Genomic DNA, 20,352 nt, shown 5'->3' with positions numbered 1-20,352 from the left:
ACTCAGGTAAGTAAACTAGACTATGAAAGGAATCCTTGCAGAGCAAAATTCCACTATAAGCGGCACAGCACCTACCAAGATTAACCGCTGCCTTAAAATGAAGTGTGATACAATTTCCCAATGTTGCCTGTAGTAGGGATTAATTTAGAAGCGTTTTGTCTATGTTTCCCTCATACATGACAGTCTCGCCCCTGTGCATGTTTTATAGAGATATTCGGTAATCATTGTTCTAACTTTGTGTGGTTGAATTATCAGTGAGGGAAAGTGCTAAAATTGGAAAAAATACTCCAATGTGTGGCAGAGGAAAGGGGTTTTAAGTCAGGGGACAAGAGCATGAAAACCAGAGCCTGACAGTCAATTTATTTTGAAAGAAATCTGCTGCAATAAAATTGGCAGCAAGCACATATGTGACAGTAAATCTATTTAGGTTGCCTAACTGGTCACAAAGAGGCTGCATTTCAAAATAACTTAATAACTTACAGGGTTAAGACACCTGATGCAGCAATCTGTCTGCCCAGCTACTTTGAGGGGATTATACTAGCATTAAGATGACTCGAGTGATTAACACAGCTCTAGAAGAGTTGTTTGTTTTGCCTAGTCACAGCTTTGACTCACAAAGTAGTATGAAGGATGAACGTGCCTGCTGCAAGGCACACAGTGTAACATGCAAATCTCAGATTTAGCTAGGTAAGTGGGATACTGCTTCTGACACTGAGATCATCTTATTACTTCAAGGTCATAAGCTGAAGTCCTTCTGAGATAGTACAGTGATCTGTTCACTGGCATCAAGCCGCTGTATGCAAACTGTAAGTCATGAGTTTAGATCCTTATTTTTCCTCAATCTGTTGTTATTCTAAGATCGCAAAGTAGGGTTCCTTTGGGAAGCCATAAAGTCTGGTTGGTACAACAACAATCAACTGCATTAAGTTTATATCCTGACTTTGTGTTTCTCCCGACCATTCACTCTTCACATATAACGCCTACAAGTATGGATGATATGTGATTCCTACACCCTTCAAGATTCAGGCCCTCATTACGAGCTTGGCGGTCCGTGGCAGCAGTCTAACTGCCACAGACCTGGTGATAAAGACTGCCACATTACGAGTTGTGCAATTTAGCCGAAGCCAAACCGCCACAACACGTCTGTCCCACCAGTCCAGTTGGACCGCCGCGCTCGGTGGTGAGCTTCTCCAGGCTGGCAGCAGGCCTAAGGTCACCACCGCACCTTATTACGCATTATAATGTGGCAGGCAGAATCATGTTGGCGTGGCAGTGGAACTACCTCTCTTTCTCCATAGGCCAGGCACACGGGGTAGGATTTCCACCCATAAACGGGCAGAAATCCAAAGCAACTCCAAATATGGCGTCGTCGGACCAGCGGATTTGGCGGTCTTGCAAAAAGACCGCCAAAGTCGTATTGAGTGCCTCAATGTCTTGTGTAACATTTCCTGTACATTGATTTACACACTTGTATAATTTATTGTGCCTCTCTGTGTGATAAAAGCTCTCTGACACCCTGCAATTAGATGAGCAACCCTATAGAAGTATGATTTAGAATAATTTAATAAATGACAGTTGAATCAATATCACACAATGTTTTTAAAAATATTTTCCGTTTTAGAGCTCCCTGCCAAGTCCCACCGGGAGTCAGGCTTGCTCCCTTCGCTCAATTGTTTGATAAAATACAGTGATATATTTTTGACACACCACTTTCAAAGTTTACTAGACGCTAGTAGGAGGCAGTATGCACCTATTTCAGGCAATTTTCTATTTGAAATATAGAGGAAATCTCAACCATTTGAAAAATATAAATCAAACCCAAGAATGCAGCGGCAATTCAATCAAAAATATTTCGCTTTTGGAGGCAGATCACTTATGATGACGGATGTGGGAATGAATGAATGAATGAAGTAATTAATAAATTAGGTATACAGATAGAGCATACAATTACTGGGCATCCTAGTACTACATCAGTATCACAGGGCAGAAGCAGGCTCTGAGAGAGAAGCCCTCTTCTCCTTGCAGAACTCCTCTAGCTGGGCCACATTGTAGGCATCCATGTTGGTCAGTTGAAATTCCATCCTTGCAAATATGGTTCCAGTCAAAAAAGTCAAGGTAGAATTTGGGAAAAAAACAAAAAGAAGCCAATGAAGGAGAATTTTAATCTCAAATTGGTCTTAAATATTGGATGGCAGTGATCACCAAATCACTGTATGGTACTGCACAAACACAAGTCTTGATCCTCACCGCTGATCACCAATGTGAGAAATTTGGTTACTGGTTGACTGAGGTCTGAGCCCTGACCAAGCAGCAACAACATTCCGTGTCAGGGTAAGGTGCAAACAAATACCAAATTAACCTGTGCTTAACACCCTGGTAGCTTGCCTCAGAGCAGTCAGGCTTAACTTAGAGGCAAGAGTAAAGTATCTCTGCAACATTTCAAAGAGTAAGACAGTGAAAATACCAAACAAAAAGAGCCCATACCAGATTAGAAAAATAGAACAAATGTAAAAAATAAAACAAAACTGGAATGGCAAAATTCCAATCAGTAGAACCGGAGTTGGGAATTTTTAAAGAATACAGTGTAAAATAGTACCCAAAAGCACAAAGAGACAACCGCAGGTTTCTGGTCGCGCTGCACTGGGTCAGAGTCAAAAGTTCAGGCTTACCATAATAGAATGCAGGCCGGATACAGTCCCAGATTGTCCCGCTGAAACTTTATCTCCTCAAGTTTTGTGGCAAGAGTCCAGTTCACATTGGAGATGGTCGCAGGGAGCAAGAAGAGCATTGCAGGCAGTTGTAGACGTGGTGTGAAGAGTGGGCCCTGTCTCATGAACAGACAGGCTGGAGATTCATGTGGGTTGTCCCCCACAGGTTTTCGATGCTGCTGGGTGAAGAAATATTCTGGCGGTGGCTCACACTGGATTTGGGAGTGAGCAAAGTGGTCTCAGTGTGAACAGGCTTGTTTGCAGTTGCGAAGAACCCAGAAACTTGATTTAGGAGCCTATGAGTCACACCAAGGTTCCAGAACCTGAGAGGTACCATTTGGGGTTCAAGAATTCGAAGTAGCAGAGTCAAGGAGCCGGTTGGGGAGCTGTTTATGTCCCTGAGGCTCAGAGCATGAGGCCAGCTGACTAGCCCTTCAAGTCGCACTGGGGTCCTGGGGTTAGGATAATGTTTCCGGTCCATTTTGTATTCTTCAGGCAAGAGAACAGTAGGTCAACACAAGAGGGCGGCGGTTCCTTTAGAGCAGCAGTCCAGTATAGTGGCAGTTCTTGTAGTAGAACAGCAGTCCTTCTTCCTGGATGAGTAACTACATATCCAGAAGTGTACTGAAGAGTTCATGTCTGAAGTAAAGTATGTATACACAGTTGTGCCTTTGCAGTGGGTAAACGATTCTAGAGATATGCCTTTGAAGTGAATAGATGCCCTGTCTTCCTGGCACCAGACTTATTACAGGGGGTAGACAGCCCTTTGTGTGGAGACAAGACACAGCCTATTCAGGAGTAAGTGAGGCTGGGCTTAGCTCTCCCCCACTATCCTGTCACTGATGGCCCATCCAGTCACACCTAAGCTCCCCATTCTCTGTAGCTGTCTGGGAGGACTACACAAAGTCCAACTGTCAGGTAGGTCAAGTCATGTGAACCAGAGACAGGCAACAGGCTTCAAATGGCTAAGTCAAGAAAATGCCACCTTTCAAAAAGTGTAATTTTCAAATTTGCAATTTAAAACCCAGTTTCACCATAAATTGGGATTTTAAATTGTGATTCCAGAGACACCAAGCATGAACTGTGCATCTCTTCCCATTTGGACATTACCCTTATAACATGTAATAGGCCAACTCCAATGTTATCTTATGGGTAATATGGACCTTGTATTAGCGAAAAACCAATGTAAGACGTTTTTACTGCCAGGACATGTAAAACGTAAAAATACATGTCCTGCTTTTAAAATATGTTGCATCATGCCCTCTGGGCTGTCCAGGGCCTACCCTAGGGGGTGACTCATATGTATTAAAAAAGAATGTTTGGGTCTGGCAAAAGATGCCTATAAGGACGAGCTGCCACTGTGTTTTTGGCACTGATTTTGCCACCTCTGAGGCCAGGAGCTGTCAAGACAGTTCCAGGGGTCGCAAAGGGCAAGGCAGGGTCGCGGTTGCAACCCCTGGCAATTCCTAAATGACATCCATGGGTAAACTGGCAGAGTCCAGGGGTCAGCAGAAACGAAGTCAGCATAACCAGGAGGTCTGAAGGCAAACAATTAGGGTAAAACCATGCTAAGGATGACAGGTCAAAAAACAACAAATCATTGATCAACAATCTCCATTTAATCATTATAGGACGCAAGCCACCTGCCTCTTTACAATTCCATGGGTGTTAAAATGTAGTCCACTAGTGAACCATTTTCAAGTTAATTATGCTGAAAAGAAAGCAACGGAATATTTCAGGCATAATTATACCTGACCTGCTGGCCACGCTATCAGTGCTCGGGTTTGTTAGCTGGTCACGCGGAAGCAGGCGCTCCATCATAGCTGCGTCATTGAGCGGGCAATAAATGCCATTTAAGGGCGAAGCGTGGTCAGTAAGGGAGCAAATGCTGCATGTTCAAGGACAAACAGGCAACACGGACTGAAATATCATTGCCTGTGGTGATCAGGCAACCATGCAAACGCAACAAAAGTGTTTCACTTTTCGTAATGAAAGAAGTAGCTCGAATTAAAAACGTTTGAATTAAACACTATGTTATAGGGTCTGACAGACCTATTAAAAAATAAAAAAGAAGTGCATTGATTTACTGTCCGTAAATCCCATCTTAGAAGTCAACATAATTTTGATGCAAAATATTAATTTTAGGAAGTTTGGAAATGTGCCTTTAATTTAAGGTTACCAGATAAATACATCCTATCAGGACACAAATGTTCCAGTCTTGGCTTTTTTTTCAAAATAGTATTGCAAGGATGGTAAGGCCAACTCAACTGAAATAGACTACAATTCCCAAAATGTACGAGTTTCATCTATGCACGTCTAGAACCAGAAACGTCCTACCCCTGGGTACTTGGAATTACTTAGTAGAATTATTATTACGTGATGGTAGAAGTGTGCATACAGGTGAAAACATGAGTTGAAGAAGCTTTTCATGTATTCACCGCTAATTATTGCCTACCGGCAGGTGAGCCCAACCAAGTCACTCATTATTCATTATATTGCAGGAATTCCCGTAGAAAGCAAATCCCCTGCGTCTCGTAGCTACTCTTCAGCATATTTTGGTATACAGCCTCAAGCAGCTATGTGGCACCTCGGGCACTCCCGGCCTTTCAGCCAACAACAATTTTCATTCTAGAACCTTTAGTGTCTTATATCTCATTCTAGGGACCGACCTACAATTCCCAACATGCACAGCCTTGCTCATTAATTAGCTAGAACACTGATGTTTCAGGCGCGTAGCCTGTGACATACAACCGCTTGCTACATACGCATAAAACAGAAACGTAGGTAGTTAGTTATATGTGGAGGATCCATTCAGCAACTGCCTAACTTACAAATATTTTTCTGTGAGCCATCAAGGAATTGCTCTTGAGTAACTCCAGGTCTACTCATATCTTCTTCTCAAAAGTGACATGATTGAATTAGGGCCGCGAGAGGACAATCTTATTGCAAATTATCCATTCTTACCTGTTGTATCAGCACAAGCTCAACCTTACTCTGCCAGATATACCTGCACAGCACAGTGAAGGTGGTTCTGAATCGGTGCCCAATACTGGGAGACTGGCGCTCGTGCACTCCCTCTCGAGGGCTTTCGCGTGTCTCTGTGTTTGCCCCCCAAGCCTCTGTACGTCTGTTCCATTAGCACTGCGTAGGTAGGCAATCGGCTGGCTAAGGATTTGATATGTGGGACAGATCGAAGCTGGAACGCTAGAGAATGGACGAAGCCTGTACGAGCTTCCACGGAAGGGGGCAACTACCAGTTAAAGTGAGAATGCAGTTGATCTTGAAAGCTGAAGGGAAAGCTAAGTGAAGGTCATGAGGCAATCTAAAGACTAACGAAATATAACAACACTAGAGCATACTGGAAGGAAGGTGGGAGTTCTATTATACATGGGTTGGTTTAGCTATACAAACAGAAGATAAAAGGTTTGTTTTGACCCAGAAAATTCTATAAACATAGAAATGAGAAGTGATAATCTTTCTGTCTCTTCCTTTAATATTTTAGTGATGTTTGTTCCTCATTCATCTACTTTACACATCCAAACTCTTGGCCATTCACATAACCTCTTCCCCCACCTTCTGTGCCCTTTTTGTTTCCTTTCATTACAAAAATTTGAACTATACGCATAAAACTCGTATTTGCTAGCTTCCCAGACGGCCACCTATCCCTTTTTCACATGTTCATTACAATACCAGATGCACAGTTCACCAACCCTTTCAATTCTTATGCTTTTGGCCCGTTCTCCTTTACCTCCATTTGTCATAGATCTTAGTTTGTATCAGGCACCATCCACTATAATATCATACCTCTATCCTTCTCGCTGCAGCTGTTTGCATCTTATACCCTCCCCCCTTTGTTTTCTCCTCTACCCTTCCACATCCATTTGTCTAATCTATTCTGTACCAATGGAATATGGATTTGCAGCATTTGCCACATAATTCATTCTCTGCAGTATTTTCTGCACACTTTAACAACAACAATTGTTTCTAGCTCAAATAAATTAAAATTTACCAAAAACCCACCAGCACATTCTGCTGTGCAGGGGCAGACCATTGGCCAAGGTTTTCTGCTGCTTATTGCTGTATTTGGGTGTCAAATTGTACTAACAGGTTGAAACCTTTGCCCCAATAGTGTTAAGTTGTGCATATATTTCAAAATATTGACGTAATAATAGCCAAAACTGTGCCTTGTTAGGTCACAGAATTGACTTTTCTTGCCACATAATTTATGCAACCCTGCCACACAATTCTAGTAGTTCTGTTTAAGATCTCTTGTTAAGATGCACATTTTCTAAAAAAGATTATCTTCTAACACAACTTGACTCTTCCATAAATATACTCTTCTTGAGCTGCCTCTCACAACCCTTCGTTTTTTTCTCTCTGTCTCTCTGTCTCAGTCTCTGTCTCTCTTTCTTTCTTTCATTCTGTCTTTTCCTTCTGTCTCTTCTCCATCTCTCTGGTCTCCCTCCATCCTCTCTTTCCTTCCACTATTTCTCTCAGGTCTCTTTCTGCTTCCCCCTGTCTTCTATGCCAGCACTGCCTGCTGCCTTAAATCCTGGGAAACTGTTGAGAGTGACAAAGATGCCAACAGAAGCCCGTGGCTTTAAAAAAACACATCTAATAGTTACAGCCCAGTACTTCATTTGAGGTGGCGGTTGAAGGTTGGGCCCACAGGCACTCATTTTTGTGGAACACCACTTATTTTTCCTTAACAGGCCTTGACCCACAGCAAGAGAGGAAAACATTGACAAAGGGAGAACATGAGGGATAAAAAAAACCTGAAAGAGTGAGATAAAAGTTCAGGGAGCGTCTGGTGGTGGATGAAAAAGGCATGAAGAGGAATCAAGAGAATGCAGCATTGGTATTCGGCACCCTGACCTTTGATAGCTCTGCCACAAGATTCTGAACAAACCTGTGGGCCCCGGCACTCATTTTACAAAAATAGCCCTGCACCTCCTTTTTACACCTCCCCAGGGGAAAAGTCGGATGCTATAATCGGCCAGTCCACCCTGACTCACACTTAATCACCAAATGCCCGTAAGTATTCTATCTTTGTGCGCCTGACTTCTCTATACACAGTCTCAACCCATGTTTTTCCATCAGGCTTTGTTTTTATGTTACTATGTTCCGTTGGTACTGACCGTCATTCGATTTTACCACGTAGGATCTCCTTTATAAACAAGAGAAAGGAAAACTCTTGCATGACCTGAGAGTAATTTATGCTTTTCTCTAAGTCGATTGTGTCGCCCAATCTAGGTGGCACTGCATATGTACTTAAACTTTGCAGTGTAGTACAGGCACTTGCTTTTATCATCATCATGAAATAGTGTCCCTCTATTATCAGGTAGTGGCAGTGTCAACTAAACCTGCAGTACTTTATAAACAGTAAATATTAACAATAACGATTTCTTTCAACCACCCAGACTTAAATGAAGCAAGAGTGGAAACCTAAGGGTACACTTGGGACTTTACTCTGAATGGCACAATAAATGTGATGTTATGCGCAACTGGGGTTGCACCCAATTTTGAAATTACTGCACCCGTGGAATTTCTGCACTTGCACATTTGTCCAGGAAAAGAACTGGCAAAAAGTGCACCAGGACAACATTGTTGGAAATAATCTTTTAGCAAACGGGTACACAAACTCTGATACCACAAGAAGCCCCTTACCAGAACCTGCGGAACTCTTAATGGTAAACTAACAGCGCATGGGGGAAGTACTACACCATGTGTTACAGATATTTCACCGGGCAGTGTAACCACACCAAGATATGGATAGTTCTGGACTACCACAACTAGTAAGGCCAGAAAGCCCGGTACTAGTAGAGCAAATGTGATCTACCAGGGGAAAAGCAAATGTGATAGCTAATTCATAATTCACCAAAAGTAATGATAGGATTCATTTTGTGTTGCATGTTAACGCAGATTTCAGTTTGCACTATAAATATATACCATGTCCTCCTTCTTGAGGTTAGTAGTAGAGCAAAGCATCTTCAGGCCTCATTTACAGTTAGTCAGAGCAGGACCTCCACCATAAATTCCCACAGCACCCTCCAGGTCAAGCATGCAGTTCCCCCACTTCATTCAGAGTCAAGGCAAACAATGGGTTTCCCAACAGCAGAGCGTTGGCGGCTGCACCACTGCAACCTGGTGATCTCTTCACCAAAGGGCCCTGCGAATCTGAGAGGCAATAAACCCACAATATTTGTCGCTGGCTTGCCAACACTGATTTTTCCTTCTTTCATGGTAGACTCGGGCAAGGAAAAAAAACAATGGCTCCCACAAGCAGGGAGAAAATTCCCTATTCGCAGAGAAATCTTTTTTTGCTTTTATGATCCAAACATCCACTTTAAGAATTTGTTTCAGGAACACCTAAATGAATGCTGAGTCGAACAAACAATCATGCTGGCAGCTCTGCATTCATATGTGCCTTCAGTCAGAGCTTGTCTTTTAAAATAATAAGCGCTGGTGCCCAAACAGAGGCACATAGTCAGCACCCACTAGTGACAGAACTGTTGAATAACAAGTCCATGTAGTCCTGATCCTATCTCATTCCTCTTTCTTCCACAACCATACACTAATTGCCCCTTCATTTTACGGATGGAGGTTTTTTTCATCCCTGATGCATCCCTTTGTCAATGTTTGTCTTTCTCTTTTTGTATTTTCCTTTTTCTTTCTCTGGGTCAATGTCTAATCTGGGGCAGTAAGTGCTATTAGACAAACATGAGTGCTGGTAGGCCATAATTGCAACTACTGTCTGAAATTAAACACTGTCTTCAGTACATCCACAACAGCAGTGGTTCCACTGTAGACCCCAAGTTTGTGACCTGACAGGCAACGATCTCTAGATAAAGTGAGTGGTCACTGCCAGAAGAGCAAAGGCCAAGGCCTCTGCTTACCTAGAGCATGGTAGACTACCTGCCAAATATGACATGAGAATTTAGTGTTTTTAGTAGTGTATCCTAAAAAAAGGCGTAGGCAGGAACATGCCACATTTCCCACCTACGGACAGCAACAGTAATATGCATTGACTTCAGATAAACATTTTTACTTAGTATTCCTTTTGGGAAGCTTTCTGCTAAGTGATGTTTTTATGGATGGGTTTTGCGCAGTTTGGACTGCCTTTGAAAAGTGTCAACAAGCTGACACCCAAATGGAGGAATGTGGCTAGGTGGGTATACCTAAAAAAATCGAGAAGTATCTGATAGACTGCTTAAGTGAAGAAAAGCAGAGCAGCTTATACCCATCATTTCAAGCTCTGGGGATTCCATTTTAGATCTTGCCTAGACAGCACATATGCTGTCTCTTCTAGACCTTTCTTTATCTAACGGGCTCAGAGGCGGTCATTGCTTACTATTGGTTGCTTCATTGTCAAGCTTTTTTCCATGATTCTTAGTGGTCAGCTACCAAGGACTTCCTTAATCTTTGTGTGTTTATCCCTCACCTGAAGCATAATTGCATTACTTGTATTGATCTACTGCTCACTATTTTAGGCGCTACTTTTCTCACTGTCTTTATGCACTCTACAACAGTGCCTCTTTTTGAGCTAACTCCACTGTGTACTTGCCCCACCTCTGTATTGGTCCAGTGTGCTGACACTCTTCCGTCCATGTGCTTCCTCCCATCCCCTTCCTACCACCCTCAGCTGTTATTTTGTCACCCATACCCACCCTCCTTCTCTCTGTGTGACCTCCTTCCATCCATGGCATTGCCTAATACTTCCCTGTGTGTTGCCTCCTGCCTTACTTCCCTCTGTGTTGCCTCATGCCTCCTCCTTTCTTCTCTTTATTACCTCCTACCTCCCACTTTGAGAAAGTGTTACGATGTGGCCAGCACGGCTCATGTCACAGAGCTTTTTCGCCACCCTTCCCTTGTCTGTGTAGGCCCTCCACAAGCCCTTGCTTCCTGGTGTGTTGCATCTAGCCTGCCCACCAACAATACAAAAAAAGTGCTATGATGTGGCCAGAGTCCACCGTGTTATAGCCCTACCTTTACATTTTTTTTAGCCATACTGTGCAGCAACCGCGCTACTGTACAACATATCTAAATAAAAAAACATTGAAAAAGCCAATGGCTCTCTCGTAGGCAAGACCTATTGGCTTTGGCAATGCCTGTTTTATGTAGATGTAGTGCTGTGGTAACTTCCTGCTACTAGGTAGAAAGAATTCTGTCCGATTCCACTTTGAGCAGGCCAAACTCTATTGTTTGCAGAATCATCAACCTGTCTGCTTTGCTGCAGATGTCGTCTGTCGTTACCATGCCACAAACCCATGAAATTGTCAAGTCACTCAGACAATGACAAGACACCTGACGCAACTTTCATCTGGCATAAGTGTCTTGTTATCTCTATCACGGTCAAACAGGAACAATAGCCAAAACAGTGTAGTCTGAATTGTCTAATTCTTACCTTATTTTTCTATAAGAATGCATCTTAGACTAACATCTTGATGCATAAGGCATGTCGGATTTAGGAAATTGACCATTTGTCAGGAGAGGTCCTTTGCCACAGATTATCTCGCAAGATACTGCCAGAGACAACCTTGACTGCCGAAGGTGCTGCCGCATTGCACTTTCTATTGAAAGCTGATACTGGGCCCAAGTCTGGGAGGAGAGGAGCTGATGTGACATGTGTTTACCATTTGCAGGGAACACAGCCTCCCTGACTTTTGGCAAGTACAGTGCTTTGCTGTAAACAGGTATGCAGTGAGCTGATTCCACCTAAGAAATTCTAGATGCAAGTTATAGTGCTCCATGCTCTCCTAGTGTAGTGCACAGAAGTAGGTCTTAGTGTGTTAGGTTTTTAAATTACATTTTAGCTATGCCAGAAATATTCATTTTATCTTGTTGTTCACAACATGCATTCTTGCTGTTTTAATTATACTCTCCGTGGCTGTTTCATATGTGCTAAGCAACAGGGTGAGCCTGTTGAAACAAATGCTTTCTAGTTAAAGTATATTTTTCTTAATGCAGTTTGTGTGAGTGGTATTTGGGAGAACGAAATAGGTTTGTTTTCAGTCACCACATCCTCCCTGGATCCCTGTTTAGGGACTGTTAGTAACCTAAAACCACGGATGCCACTTAAGCTATATATTGGGTGGGGGAGTTTGAAAACAAACCTTATAGAGTTGAGCCAGAGTCTCAGTTTATGCAACAGTTTTAGTAGAAGAGTGGAACCCAGGCTTGAAGTGACAAAATGCAACACATAGCCTGCCTTTGTCCAACAGTGCTTCCTTTACTTTACAAATCCTTCATATCCTAGTGATAACTGCTGTAAGCACTGTGCAATGATCATTTTTTCTTAAAGGGGCCCTTACACAAAAATGAAAGCCTTTGTTCTCCCATTCTTATAGAATAAATAATTTTACAGGAAGATGAATGATGTGTATGCCGATCATTCAGAATTCGTGTCATTTCTAAATACATAATTTAAAAATATGCAAAAAATGTAAGAAACAGCAGTCTGTGTTAAGACACTGAGGCAAAATAAGCAACTAAAAGCTTGAGAGACAGCATACTTAATTGCATGTGTTAGAAGGTAAAAGAGTATACAATGAAAAACTAATATCAAGTTCACTCTGAAGGGATGACAGATCTTGACACCTTTTGTTCTTCCAGAACTTTTTCACTCCTCTGAATTTAAGAATCTAGTGAACAAAACAAAGGTTCCTATCTGAAACAATGTATATCATGGATCCATGTATTGATTCACATGAATACTCACCCACCCTTTTGGAAACACCACCTGCACCAAATCCTTCAGCTCATCGATGACACCATGACTGTTTCAGTTGTTACACTGACCTCGTGCTATACAATCGCACAACAGGGAGTCTTCAAAGCCCTATTCCTCCCATATCCCACTGACATTCTCAACTACTCCAAAGCCACTTTTTATGTAGATGATGTCTTACCATCAACTTCATCAAAGCTCTCTCTGGCGAGGCTGTCTTACTCGTATTTACCATGGTCCCTGCTTCCCTCACTCAATGCATCTTCACAGAGGCTATAAAGACAGGCTAGATCCTTCTGCCACTAAAGAAACCTGCACTAAACCCTGATGACCTCACCAACTACCAGCCGATTAATCACCTAAAACCCATTGGCAAGATCAGTGAAAAGGCAGTCTATGTTCTTCTCCAAGACCACATCAATGCTAGACATCTCCTGCACGACTACCATGCTGGCTTCAGATCACACCGCAGCACAGAGTCTGAAGCCTCACACATCATGGATGATGCTCTCTTGACCACAAATTAAGATGGCCTCTACCTGCTGAGATTGCTAGACCTCTCAACGGTCTTCAACACTCTCAACCAGATACACACAAGAGTTTTGAATGGGATTCATTGGTGATTTCCAACACTCGTTTTCCTCTTATCCTTTTCAACCAATAAAAATGTGTTTACATTGGAACCTCCTAGTCACAAAAGATCCATATTACCTGCACTGTGAAGGTCCTTGACAGGGCTTCATACAGTCTCCTGTCATCTTCAACAATTGAATGCAGCCCTGGTGTGCTCCACTTACAGATAACAGCATCAAGGTTCACCAACATGTTGATGATACAAAACACTACTTGAAAGTCTCCTCTGATTCAGACATCTAACACCTCAAACAATGCTTGTACATCATCAGACTTGGATGTTCAGTGTTTACCTGAACCTCAGCACAAATAAGACAGAATTCATTTTATTTGCCAAAAGCAATAAAAAAGATAAACAAATCTTGCTCAGTTATATGAAAATGAGATGCCAAGTCACCTCAAAACCAACCTCAACCTCAAGGTACGCACTGCCAAAAAACAAAGATGTTCTCGTACTATTTCCCATTTTGCAAGAAAATCAAACCATTTCTTCCAGAGACCAGCTTCATAACTGCAGTTCAAGCCCTCGTACCCTCACATCTAGATGGTGGTCATACTGTTCTCAGTAGACTCCTAGACTCCACACTGGAACCCATTAGGGGCATCGCAGATGCTGCAGCACGTCTCAGTGGGGGTGTATAAAGAAATTTGATTGAATCAGCTCCATCCATATGGACCTGCATTGACTCCTCTTGCCAGCCTGCATCAGTTTCAAAATCAACAGCATCATTTACAAAGTTACCATAACCGGCACCTCGCTTATCTTGCAGACATGCTCACAATCTCTGGTGGATCTCAGCACACCCGCATCTAGGACACCATTAGACTACAGCTTAGGTGTAAAAAAGAAGAAAAAAAAAGACAGCAAACCTTTTCCATCTGCGCACCCAGGATCTGGAACAATGTTCAGTTTCCATTAGAACCGCCCAATACTGCTTCAATTTAGGAAAGAGTTGAAGACTCACCTTTTTAAAGATCAGTACAGAACAATAATATTAACTGTCTTAAATCCAGTTTCTTCTTCAGTTACTTGTTGACTTGTCTTTGACCATGTACAGAGCTTCATTGCCCCATGGCTGGGTCTGCGCTACAGAAATACCATATATATATATATATATATATATATATATATATATATATATATATATATACATAAAATGCCCACCAGTCCCTGCTTCTTAGCTAAAAACCTGTTTCTAAATCCTAGGCGGCCATTCAGTGTCAGCTCACTTTACGGCTAATCAATGCTAGTTCTTATAACCGCCAACCAGTGGTGCTCCCTGCACATTCCACGAGTACAGGAACCTCACAAATCAGTATAAACTACTCTAATTGTCCACAACTTCTACCACTTCAGAGCAGTATCAGCTTGTCAGTTATAGACAATATAAACAAATCCTAGCTCCTCCCACTGCCAAACAGTGTCAACTCTTCACACTGTCCACACATGTCTGTACGCCAATGCCTCGTTCCCAGTCTCCCCATGTGGCCTGCATTCCGCACTGTTGCAGGCTGGTCACACTGCTACTCCTGTTCCTCACACTCTTCAACAATTCCTGGCCTTCACCACCACCAGCCTCTCACTGTCTGCCAGGGGAGGTAACTCATTAGACTGCATGAGTGGGAAATCGGGAAATCTTTAATAATGCCAACCATTGTTCTCTCTTCAGTACAAATACCAACATATGCTTCTCAGACTGCCCTCAAGTCTAAGCTGCGTACAACACCAAACAATGCCAACTGCTCAGACTGCGGACTAGTGCCATCTTCTCACATAGCCCACCCCTGTGACCATCTCACGCTTCCCACCAATATCAGCTCCTCCTACAGAAGATCAGTTCTAGCCTCCCACATCGCCCATCAGTAGAGGATCCTCACGCTGCCTCAAACTCCATGCATTTCACACTCACAACCGCAGTCTGCTCTTCACATGCCTGACTAGCCTGCTCCCCACACCGAACACCATTGACAGTTCATCTCATTGTCTACCAGCGCCTGCTTATGTTTATACTAATGGCTGAACGCCCCTTAACACTGCCCACAAGGGTTCACTTACACCAATTTCTTTCGCCGCCATCTTATACTGCCCACCTCTGAAGCTATTCCCACACGCAAGTAATGCTGGCTCATCAAACTGATCACCATTGTTAATTTCTCACAGTGGAGAAAGCATATTCCTCGCACCGACCACCAATGTATTGTACTCACATTGCCAATTTTTGCAAACACCATACACAGGGCACTAGTTTTGGCGTCTCCCGAAAACAAGCTGATTGTATTTGTAAATACTTATAAACAGGATTTCCACTCCAAAGTAGCGTCATGTTGGAATATTTGCAACGTAGCTCGAAAAAGCCTCATACCAGACCACTAGGCTGCCAGTAGATTCTCTGCCACTTGTTTTCTGCATTCTCAGTTTTCTTTCATCCTCAAAGCTATCTCTGAAGCTAACATACTAAAAAATTGGGCTTTCCAAATTTGTGTTTGTCTTAGTTGTTCAGAGTATTGCGCGTTGCTCAATCACATGTCCAAAAGTACATTGAAGGGACGGGCCCTACCTGTAGGTGATTTTCACTTCCGTGCCGGGCTCGTCTCGCTCCCAGATCAACGCCACTTGGTCTGGGCACTGGTGAACATGCTGGTCCAGGCAGTTCACTGTGTACAATTAAGGAGAGAGAGAGAACACCTTCGTTAGATGCTGCATTAAAACTTAATGACCACAAGGCAACTTTTGCGGTACCCTTGTCTACTGACATGTAGGCCCATATTTATACTTTTTGACGCTAAACTGCGCTAACGCAGTTTAGCGTCAAAAAGTTTTGCGCCGTCTAACGCCATTCTGAAGCGCCATGCGGGCGCCGTATTTATGGAATGGCGTTAGACGGCGCAATCAGACCGGCGCTGCCTGGTTTGCGTGGGAAAAAACCACGTAGACCAGACAGCGCCGGCGTAGGGGGAAAATGGCGTATGGGCGTCTTAAAATGGGGCAAGTCAGGTTACGTCGAAAAAATCGTCTTAACCCGACTTGCGCCATTTTTTAACGACGCCCATCCCCCATCAACATGACTCCTATCATTGTAAAGATAGGAGTCATGCCCCCTTGCCCAATGGCCATGCCCAGGGGACTTCTGTCCCCTGGGCATGGTCATTGGGCATAGTGGCATGTAGGGGGGCACAAATCAGGCCCCCCTATGCCCAAAAAAATTATTTAAAAAAAATAAAAAAATACTTACCTGAACTTACCTGAATGTCCCTGGGGTGGGTCCCTCCAGCCTTGGGTGTCCTCCTGGGGTGGGCAAGGGTGGCAGGGGGGGTCCCTGGGGGCAGGGGAGGGCACTCTGGGCTCATTTTGAGCCCACTTGTCCCTTAACGCCATGCCTGACCCAGGCGTTAAAAAGCGGCGCAAATGCGCCGTTTTTAGCCACGCCCACTCCCGGGCGTCTCTTTTGCCCGGGAGTATAAATACCACGTAAAGGCCTGGGAGTCATTTTTTAGACGGGAACGCCTCCCTTGCATATCATTAACGCAAGGAAGGGGTTCACGCTAAAAAATGACGCACATTCCGGGAACTTTGGCGCTATTCGCCTCTAACGCCATAGTATAAATATGGCGTTAGTTGGCGTTAGTTTAGCGTCGAATTTGCGTCGAAAAAAACGACGCAAATTCGGCGCAAACGGAGTATAAATACGGCCCGTATTGTGTGAAATATTCCTTTGTCATTTAGGTGAGTGTGTAATATGAGAATGTTCATTAAGCCACATGATGGAATGCTGAAATTCGATCAGCCAGTTAGAATTATTTTAATTCAGGCTTCAACTACTGCCGCGTCTTGCAAGGTAAGCCTGCTTTTGTGTGCCAACAGGTAGGATTGAATGAGTCTGCGCCACCCCTTTCGCCTCCCATCTCTCAGCTCATGTTTTGTCTCTGGCGGCCTGAAGAATTACCGAGAAAGAGAAGCGCTGCTGAACCACGCTTTGGTGTTTATGAAAGCAGTGAACGAGGATCTCGGAAGATTTCGGGTAGAACAAAAGTGGGGCATATGAATACAGCACATACACAGTTTTCTGGGTAATTTAGTGCGCGGGAAGAAAGATTATAGTCTTATCTTACTACTTCCGAAGGCAATCACAGATATACAATTCTCTTGCGCCCACTATGGTCTCGATTAGACGTAGCCTTATAATTCCGATGAGCCCGGTAACAGGCTACCAGAAGCTTAAAGTGCGGGTTATAAAGTGTTACGTGCCGGCATTCCTAGCTCTATGAAAGGTGAAGCAGGGACGTGAAACAGCTGAGATAATACACACCTGTGTTTACGCAGAAGGGGAAGGGTTGGGAGAACAAGCGTTATAAACTTATGGTCCATATGTTTCTAAACATTATTGTGGTTTCATTACCTTTCCCTTGTCATGCCTTTGGCTCATAATTGCGTAACAGGACCCTTAGCAGAGTACAACAATGTCTAAGTGCCACACGCCAAGACAATGAACGCCTGTGTGCTGCGGTGACGACTGAAACATCTTGCTTGATTTAAAGGACATACAGTAAGTAGGTAATCTCTTTGCTTATTAATTACATAGGCTTTCATTTCAGTAAAGTCAGCTTGATCGTCTTTGCTTCAAGGCAAACAAAAAGGACCACCAATAGATAAGGAAGAGCTGAAACCACAATAATGTTGGCCTTCAACACATCGGAAATAGATCACAAAAATACTTGCAATAGTACTTAGTGTTTCTGTAGAGCTATGCATGCAAAGGTAACGTTAAAACCTGTGCAAATGCATTCATGAGCTTTTCCTAAAACGGTCCAAAAGGTGCCATATTACTTGTTTCCTGCTGCAGCAAAAGAACACATAAGTGACAATTGCCTCTGTTTAAGTGAACAGTTTAGACTCCTTCCTCAGAGCAGCACGTTATGAGTGGATCTCGTAAATAGGGCCATTCAACTTTCGAGTAACAGCTATAATGTGCAGAAGCACAAATTGCGCTGCCTCAAGATTATGTTCTGTTAGCTACCACGATCAGGTGTGCAGGGTGTGATAACATTTGCAACGTTTGCAATAACTGGGGTCAAGAGGCAATGTGGATGCTGGAAACAGAAGGTGACCCCAGACACATCCACTCTGCTGGACCTGGTGTCTGTTTTGTTGGAGTGCGCTTGGGGAAGATGAAGGGGACAGCACCTTCCAAACCAAACATTAAATGGGTGACAACCATGGCACGCTGAATATGATAATGGTTACTGCAGTGTGTCTATATTAATTGCCTTTTGTATATTTGTAAATTAGTGGGGTGTTTACATAACATTTTTATAATATATACTGTTAATGGTGCATATAATTTGCATAAACTAACAATACTTTATTTAGTATAATATTAACATGGTCTCTTGTGTTTCCATTTTTTACTGTGAGAAGTATCTTTGAAACTGTTTCTTTCAACAGGTTTACATCCACAATTTGCCTGCAGAAATTCTCAGCCTGTTATAATCCTTAAAATCCTGCATAAAAAATTGTCCTTCCATCACTTTTTTTTTTTAAATAGCCTCTGCTTCTTCCTATCTTCTGCTCCCTCTTCTGCATACAAGTCACTCTAAAAATCTCCTGCCTATCTGCCTCAAAGCTCTTTGGAAACCATAACAATATCTATTAATTCCAGCTAAAAATTGTGTCTCATCTAGCCCCACCTCTAACAATGACATCTATGTCGACCATTACCACAGAATGCATGGAATGGGCATGCACAACTAACCCCAATAACCAGATGACTGACCACTACTCATCGTAAAGCGCTTCAATGCCTCGTCAGGGGTAGTAAGCCATATACAAATACAATTTATTTATTATAACATAGGCAAATTGGGTGAAAACAAGCTCTATATTTTGCCCATTACTCATGAATGATGTAATAATCTTACGGCTATATAGGCTCAACATTTGATCCTAGTGTAATTTGCACCATTACTTTTTATCTGTTATAGTTTTCTGGGTTTAAACGCCTCCTTACAGGAGCTGCTGTGATTCTGAGGGCCGAGAATGGAGGTTAGGGACCCATCAGAGCTACAAAATAAGCAGAAAGGTTAGGACCATTTCGTGCTGACAGTTTGGCTGCCGAAAGCAGTCGATGAGGAATTACTGGGGACTCAGGTGGGGTATTGCCCATTCCTCAAGGGATCCTGAAGAATCTACTCTTGTTCCCGTGATATTTCACTCCTTCCACCCACAGCAGATATCCAAAGGGCTCTGAGGAATAATTAAAACAGACATACATGAGAGTAACAAGTGCTAAATCCTTTTTTTAAATTGCAAAAATGAATCTAAGTAAGCGTTTTCATGTTTAGTTATGAATGTGTGTCTGTTTGGAAATATTAGGAATTGTGCTCGTCAGTACTCTGTTAAGCATAATGATACATAATATGGTATTGTTATTAACCTCCATTATTGTAGCATAACCCTTTAAAAATACAAGAGCAATGACTCCTGGTGAGAAGGAAACACGGGTGACCAGTTCTCAACACCTTGAATATTTTCTATGACAGTGTTTTACCAGGTGTGGATCTCGAAGAATTTATCACCATAAACATAAACTAGATTCATTTAGCAAATAGTTGTCGGTTTCGAACAGGTAACTTTACAGAGTGAGTTGTGGATCCAGGAGCTCCTCGGAAATCAGAAAGCAAAAGGCGCTTTTGGCTACCGGCTAGAAACTCAAGCAAGAAAGCTGACAGAACAGTCCCCATATTATGCCGTATGTCGCACTCACTCATGGCCGCCTTTTCTCACTGCAGTGCTTTACTGTGGTTTGGTTGGCAGACCATCGTTCTCTTAAATTGGCCAGTAGAGCTTGCCTTAGTACGTATTTCCCAGTTTGTAGGCCCGAGTAAGCCATCCTGGTTCAGTATTCGGGCGGAAGGGCACCTGGTTTCCATCTGATTCTGCTCACACCTTTCAAGGCATACAGTAGCACTGGCATACAAGGCATTCAACATTCAGGCACATTCTTACGGTTGGCACCAAAGGGCTTGATGTGCAGGAATGGCAGTAGAAATCAGGGAATGTTGGTTTATGGTTGGCCCTGGAAGTGCCTACAGAGATAATCTCAGGAATTTAGACAGATTACATAAATTACTGCGTTTTCGTCTTGATACCATTTTAAGACGAACACTACTTTATTTTCATAAAGACCAGATCCCAGTTACCTGGAAGAGTTTTAAATACCTCTTGTTTTGCTTTCAATCACTGACTTTTCTCAGTCAGAAATTTGTTCACATATCTACCCTCCTGAA

The 20,352-nt window shown here is 42.9% G+C and overlaps 1 protein-coding gene across 1 annotated transcript in view; it reads right to left on the bottom strand.

Moving 5' to 3' along the window:
* The window catches only part of ACSS1 (acyl-CoA synthetase short chain family member 1), a 637,137-nt gene that overhangs the window by 498,194 nt on the left and 118,591 nt on the right, over window positions 1-20,352 (bottom strand). Inside the window, exon 2 of the mRNA XM_069235038.1 lies at window positions 15,627-15,723. Coding sequence (XP_069091139.1) covers window positions 15,627-15,723 — 97 coding nt within the window. The remainder of the gene's footprint in view (window positions 1-15,626; window positions 15,724-20,352) is intronic.

The sequence above is a fragment of the Pleurodeles waltl genome, chromosome 5 (genome assembly GCF_031143425.1).
Source record: "Pleurodeles waltl isolate 20211129_DDA chromosome 5, aPleWal1.hap1.20221129, whole genome shotgun sequence".
NCBI lineage: Eukaryota > Metazoa > Chordata > Amphibia > Caudata > Salamandridae > Pleurodeles > Pleurodeles waltl.
Note: the sequence above shows the minus strand (reverse complement) of the source record. Positions and strands in the feature narration are given on the sequence as shown.